Consider the following 7,271-nt stretch of genomic DNA (forward strand, 5'->3'; position numbering starts at 1 on the left):
TTCAGGATTGATGTAAACAGAATGAGAGACTATCGCATCGGTAATGTACCAGGGGCACCTAGACAGGAGACATTAAACCGAGAGCTTCAGGGAGAGCCTGGGAGGGACTCGAAGATCGAGAATTACACCAGGGGATAGCTGGACATGGTAGCAATACCGCACTGGTTGTTCTTGTTCCTGGACATCCAGATGTAACCCTTCATTCCCCAGCTTGTGCCCCAGCTGATTGAGGACAAAAAGATGAGAAAACAAAGACACAACATAAGCAAACCATGACAACAAATAATTGTCACAAATACATCATCAATTTATGTACTAACTAATTTGCAAAAAGCAGGCAAAAAGTTAAGGTTAATAGATATTCAGGTTCAGGATCAGGTTCAATGACAATAGTTTCAACCAAATATAAATGGCATCTCTATTCTCTCCTGTTCTAAATATGGAATACAAGATGCGTAACAAGATGATACTTGAATATATGAAAACAATATGATCTTATACTATTTTGGTGCTCATTCAAATTGTAAGTACAGTTGAAATAGTAAAGCGGCGGTGATATTACTACGTATATGTAGTTAGTACAAAGTACTGTTGCCAAATAATACCTTAAATCATGAAATCAATCTTTGGCATTCTGCAATGTCTTTTGGAACCCACCTGTTCTTCACGATGTAGTAATCCGTTCCATCGGACGTGGAATCATAACCGACAGCCAAGACGCCGTGGTCCAGTTGAGAAGAACTGCAGGCGGGCTCACTGTATACACCTGGGAAAAAGAAAATGACATAGAAACCTAGGGTAATGGCGGATCGCACGATATCCCTACAGCTATACCAGAGATATATCAAAGTGTTGTTGTTGTTGTTGTTGTCTCTTGTTTCGTTTCGCTCACTTTGTGGTGAGAAAAGGGAGACATATGAAGAAAAAAAAACCATTTGATTAGGAGGAAGTGCGATTCTTGGTAACGGAAGTGCAGATGGAGTTGATAAAGGTAATGAAGATGTGAATAGAGATAAAGATATAAATTAACCTATCATAAAAACAGACACAGAAAATTCCTTATTTTGACTACTTCAAAGATGTGAATACTCTACAAACATGAGAGTAAATTCGGTCTCTACAAGTGTTGCAATAACCTTCAATACACAATTGTTATTATTATCATCAATATTATTAATATTATATTTTTATTATCATTACTACATATCATTATTATCATCATTATTACTATTATCATTATCATCATCATTATTCTTATACCCGAAGAATGGATGTTATGTAATAGAGATAATATTTATACGACAGAATGCAATGATATGCTTTTCCTGTATCAAACGGTTTTAATTTGCCTTTATTCACTACTAAGAGACGGAATGGACCTTCCACAAGTTTCGACTGCTTGTTCTTTACTTTCGTTGTCATTTCTATTAGTTCTGAAAGAAATTTATATGCCCTAGTAATGTTATGTGTATTTCCTGTGCATTACGGCTAAGAGTTAGCTTTGATACACAGTTCAATTTTTTTCGTTGTTACACATTAATGCAGTTAACAGTATCTTTTTTTAGTTTCCTGTTTACTGTTTTGTCATCATAGAAGGAGATCGGTGACAGCAGAAAAAGAAAACTTTCAGACACTTTTTTAATCTGAGTCACAACTTCTTTTCCTTTTCCCCCTCTTCAGAATGAAAGACATTGTTGCTCATTTCATTGCTGTTTTTTTCTATGTATTTCCCTTCATATACAATTGAAATAGCCTCTTTCGTTTTAACCACTGTTTGAATCATCGAGAATCTTACCGGATTCGTAGAACTGGAAGGACATGTGACTGGCGTCGATAGCCACGGAGATTGGGCCTTGGCTGGCGATGGCCTGCGTGAGGGCCTCCTCGTCCCCAGACGGAATGTCTTTGTAACCTGTGCACGTGGCGCCCACTGACGATGCCTTGAAATGGCAACTCCCATCCTGTGGGCGTGACGTCACAAGAGAAAATCCATTCTTTCATTTTATCTTTCATTCTATACGCATGCAACACGAGAAATTATTTACTCTTATACAATTGTACGCCTACACTTTGCGAGGAATGATGAAAATCCTCACCTCCTTCATAATGTCCTCAGTCTAATGTATTTTACATCATGCTTTCATTTAATTGCTGTGACGCCTTGTCAATACAGAAAAACATGAGTTGTTTTTTTTTTTTTTCATTTACTTACCTGACCAACGTACGGATAGCTTTCCTCGGTATCGATACCGTTGTTATCCATAATGTACTGGAAGGCCTGGTCCATCAAACCACCCTCGCAGCCATCGTTGCCCTCGGGTCCAGAGCAGTCCACTAGGTTCTGCTCGCTGAGACTGACCAGCTTACCAGACTTCTTGAAATGCTGTCCCTCAAGGGAGCCGGTGGCGCTGAAAGCCCAGCAGGATCCACATTGCAGCTGAGAAAGACATAAAAGTTTTGTTTTGTTTTGTTTTTTAAAGATTGAGACATGTGATCACCATAAATAGCATCACCGTCAGTCCATGGAAAGTACCCTCTTTCGAGTCATTACACTTGTCCCTTTCTAAAAGTGGATACTTTCGTAGTCATCATAGTCATAATAATCATGTTTTTGTGAGGTTGAAGCTAGATCTATCTATATATATACACATTTTTTTTACTGTATATAGTGATTGCTTCCTTGTTGTCACAAGTACTTTCGTGCACACATCCCCGCATGTGCGTGCATGTGTGTGTGTGTGTCTATTTTTTTTTGTCCTCAATCTGAGGGACTTTATTTAATAAATTATTCAGAATCATGCATACGTTAATACAAACATAAAACAATTGTAGCATAGTTCAATTTACATCAAATGGAAATTCTGTATGTAACGAATTTTATCATCGATTTCTCGAATACTTCTTTTTTTAGAGATGTTGAACAGAAACTCATATTTGAATTCTTTTACAATAAAGGATGCATCAAATCGCTGGTTTCTGTATTCTTCCGTAAGATATACCTTATGAATTGCATAAACCATGAAATCAATTATTGCGTTGATAAAGAAATAATTCTTCTCACAAATCTCATACCCGATTACTATGATTTTCTCATCTATGATGATATTTTTCTTGAGCATTCAAAAATAAGGGTCACTGGTCCTTGCCCAGATGGTTCTTATTCTCGGACAGTATAACAAATTATGCATTAACGATTCGTTTTCATTACACTGTGCATTGATGGTAATTTTCCATTTCAATAGATTATCCTTAAAAGGTACAATATTGTTTATCACTTTGAAATTAAACTGTTTTATGTGTGTGTGTCTATATACGTGCTGGTGTTTGCTGATGTGTTTAATATGGACAAATAGTTATATCTGTATTTATAAAGGGAAAATATATGTAACTTTGACATTAGAATATATGAAAAAAAAAGACTTTTGTAAATTGAGCACGGAAGTTTTATAAAAACCATACAAAGCACACAACAGAATCAGAGATGAATCATACTTGAATTCGAACATAAATCGAGGAAGAAGTGATAATAAGAGCTCTAAACAGTACATAAACAAATCATGGAAGGAACTAGATTGACAAAGTACTAAAGACAATGGAGTTACTACTGTCCATTGCCATCTGGGCGTATTTCTGATTAGATTTTGTGGGAAAAAGCAAAGGTGAAAATTAAAGGACAAATCCACCTTCATACGTAGTATGTGGATTCGATGAAGGCAGCAATACTGCATAGTAAAACCCATCACTGAAAGTTTGGCGAAAATCAGATAATCCGTTCCAAAGTTATGAATTTTTAAAGTATAACTGCGCAGCCACTGCTAGATCAGAAGAGTACCACAGTGTATGATGTCTCATGCGTAGAACGATATAAGGAAAATAGAAAGAGGATTTTTTTAATTATATTTTTAAAAAGTGCAAATTTCTTGGACTTGCTACTAACATAATTATACTAATGGTGATATCATTCCCCCTGCCTTCTGAAAGAGGTAAGTCAAGCGTTCTTTTATCATGCAAGAAAAGTGGAAATATTTTTTCTAATTTTGTTTATAAAAATATTAAGCTGTAGTTGTCTGGTCATCCAGCAGTGGCTTAGCAAAAAAAAAAAGACACTTCAAAAAATCATAAATTTTGAAGGGATCGTCCGATTTCCCTTCAACTCTCATTGATGTGTTCTTCTAATTTTGCTGCATTCACTCAATCCCCGTGTCTATGAGGGTGGACTTGTCCTTTATGTCGGAAGATCAAATCTACCCCAGAGCATTGTCGATCTAGACACCTACCTGATTCTTGACGCCTGTGACGTAACCCTCCTTGCGCCAGTCGACTGATTTTGGCAAGACGAGGTTTGCTGGGGCAAGAAATGTTGATCCGCGTTCACTTTTGTCAGTCATCTTCAGGCCATTGAAGAAGGAGACGAACTCCTCATGTGTCTGTCGTGTAAAGTGATGACAAAAACAAACAACTTTAATCACTTTTTAGTATTATTTATTTATTATCATTTTATAACAATTTTCTTCACAAGCTGTAGAACAATGGTGCTGATTTGTCAACAATTATAAGTTTTGATGTCAACAAAAAAAGATATGGATGAATATATCTTAAGTGTATTGATGAAACAAGACATCAGATGATACTGGTGACATGACAGATGGGAACTCATAGTCCGCTGATGGACGCCTCGTAAAAGGATAATTGGTATGTTTTAATGATAATGCTGTCGAATAAAATATTCTCCTCGAAGGAACAGTTCTAGCATGATCCCGTCCTCGATTATAGTGATGCATACCAACTAGCTGTATGGTCCTCGTGTTATACCTATCATCGACAAGGAAAGTATCATCAGCACGAAACACGTGACACGTCAAAGAGATGAGAATATATCGGAGATTTGCATGGAAACTGTGCCGGTACTTCCCGCACCGATAAAGCAATATACCTAGAGGCTTTAGGGCCAGGAATACACTACCAGGCTCAAACTGAGCTGAATGAGGCAGTGCTGTCTGGTGATACCACTTATCTCAGCTTTTTAAACTATCACAGCTCACTTCGAATGAACAGGTATAATAAACTAGAGGGGAGGTAGACATCTAGCTTATTGCTACTTTTTAGCAACAGTATTGTCAGACAACACAGTTGCCAAATCCAGAATGATGACACCTTTAAAGGGATGGTATAGTTTCGGTTGAGATGGGGCTTTAACTCTTTTTGTGTGTGTTAACGAAAAATCTCAATGAAATATGAAAGAGCATCTAATTCTAAGAGGGATTCAAAGTTTATTTGATAAAAATTGGTTTTAAAATGGCTGAGATATCCAAAGCAAAGGAGTCCTTTAAAAAAATGTGGGACCCAAATCTATAAGAATCGCTTTGTCGAACTTTGTTTTTGGATATCTCCACCATTTCAAAACCAATTTTCATCAAACAAACTTTGAATCCCTCTTATAATCACATGCTCCTTAACACTCCATTGAGTGGTTTCTAGGTATCTCTAAAAAAGTTGAATGCCGAATCCTCACCTCAAGCAATACTATAAAAGCACTTTTTAAGCTACGTCACAATTTCAGATCGTTATGAAAGGCATACCATATCTCCGAACTCGTTCATTCCGAGGCGGTACGTGTGAAGGCCTCTTTGATGCTCGAGATTGTGTTTGACGATCATCTCGAGGTTCCGTTGCCACGTCAACCGCTTCACTGCCTCCTCTGCAACACTGGCGTATTTCTTGCCGTGGAGGGCCTTCCACTGGTCGAACTCGATGTCGAAGTCCTGAGTGAAGAGGCTGACGGCCATGCTGCCAAACACGCACATGGCCAGAACGATGACCTGTAGCGACTTCATCTTGACACGTTGGTTTGGTTGAGGACTAGATCTGTATAGTTAAAGAATCAATAAGGGGTTATGGTTACATTATGATCAGAACAGGTTGTTAGACGCACATACTAGAGAAAACCAGAGACGCTGTTAATCGGCAAAATAATACCCATAGAAATGCCGATTATTGATACTGTCATTTCTGCAAGACAGAAAATGTAACAATACAAATAACTTTCCTATTTTCTCTAGACCAATTCTTTTGACTAAAATCAAAGAAACAAACATCCTAAAAAAAAAAACCAACTTTACTCACATGAAATAGGATCCAAACGTTGTAGAAAAGCCACGACATTCAAGACTGACTGCGGGACTCGAGGAGAGGCCAATTTATAAGCTCACGTCGCAATCTTATCTTCGTTCCTCGTGATCACGAGGTTTCGTGTTTTATTATGTGACGTCACATCAACGTCAACTTACACAGAACTATACAAATTTGATAAGTAGTGTATCTTTATGTCCTCAAGCAGCATAGGGAAAATCATATGGAAGGAAAAAATAGGCATAGGCATAAATAGAAGAAAGGAATCAACGCAGCCATTTCGTGCTGCTGTCATAACAAGGAAATGCAATTGGGAAATTATACTATGCATACCTAATCAATTTGTGTTGACTAAGTGTCAATTTTACTCTCGGTATCCTAGTACGTATCTTTCCAACAAGGTGTACAATTACCTATCTATAACAGTTTCATAATTTTATGTCATATTTGTCTCTCTCCTCACTGATTGTTCTATATCTATTCCAATATATAACGGTCCCCTTATGAATATAACTAGTACGACATTACTATCAGTAGTGGAGTAAATCATGTGATTTAAAAGCCTATTATATTCAGGGGCGTATCTTATGCCAAGAAAAAAAATAGATAGTTATATGTGACGAAAGAAAGCCATGGAGAACCGAAAATAACATGAACTGCATATATAAAACAGGAAAATAGAACTACAAGCACTGAAATTTCTGTTCAAGGTTTATTTTCACTCTGGTGATATCATTGTATACTGGAATACAATGATTATTTTTATTATCATTTACGTCAGATCTCATGTACTTGTACAATAAAACTATAGCCCCATAAAGTGTACCGAAAATAAGCAAAATGAGCTGAGACAACAATGATTCCCAAATTTCGAGATGCAATCTAACAAGTTGACATTACGCACTGCCGTTACAGTATTATATGCTGAGTGCGTACTCTGCTTATCTTGTAATATTACTGTTTCCATGCCAACAAAGAATCAAGACGGATGAACAGACATGAATATTAAAACTGAATTCAATTTCAGCTCCAAATGCATTGAACATTAATTGTGACCACTTGGGAAAACGTTATATTAGCTAAAAGTGAGAATCACATGAGCCGCAGAGATAAATAAAACGTTTTGATATGATGATCATTAT

General features: G+C 37.0%; 1 protein-coding gene across 1 annotated transcript; it reads right to left on the reverse strand.

Moving 5' to 3' along the window:
* On the reverse strand, positions 1 to 6,147 carry LOC139722514 (cathepsin L-like peptidase). The gene is made up of 7 exons (XM_071633801.1): positions 6,124 to 6,147; positions 5,580 to 5,865; positions 4,278 to 4,427; positions 2,213 to 2,437; positions 1,796 to 1,961; positions 658 to 766; positions 1 to 222 (listed from the first exon to the last, which is right to left on the reverse strand). Exons 2-7 carry the CDS (start codon positions 5,832 to 5,834, stop codon positions 123 to 125), a joined length of 1,005 nt encoding a protein of 334 aa, XP_071489902.1. The 5' UTR covers positions 5,835 to 5,865; positions 6,124 to 6,147; the 3' UTR covers positions 1 to 122.
* Between the last annotated feature and the right edge of the window lie 1,124 nt (positions 6,148 to 7,271).

This window comes from Diadema antillarum, unplaced genomic scaffold (genome assembly GCF_040938485.1).
Source record: "Diadema antillarum isolate AM-2024a unplaced genomic scaffold, OU_Dant_1.0 scf00000167, whole genome shotgun sequence".
NCBI lineage: Eukaryota > Metazoa > Echinodermata > Echinoidea > Diadematoida > Diadematidae > Diadema > Diadema antillarum.

Bases quoted from the DNA above. Each gene is read 5' to 3' on its own strand.
- LOC139722514 (XM_071633801.1), bottom strand. From the start codon at position 5,834: ATGAAGTCGCTACAGGTCATCGTTCTGGCCATGTGCGTGTTTGGCAGC. The intron at 1,962-2,212 runs GTAAGTAAATGA...TCACGCCCACAG, and splicing joins GCTATCCGTACGTTGGTCAG to GATGGGAGTTGCCATTTCAA. The intron at 223-657 runs GTGGGTTCCAAA...GTCCTCAATCAG, and splicing joins TACTACATCGTGAAGAACAG to CTGGGGCACAAGCTGGGGAA.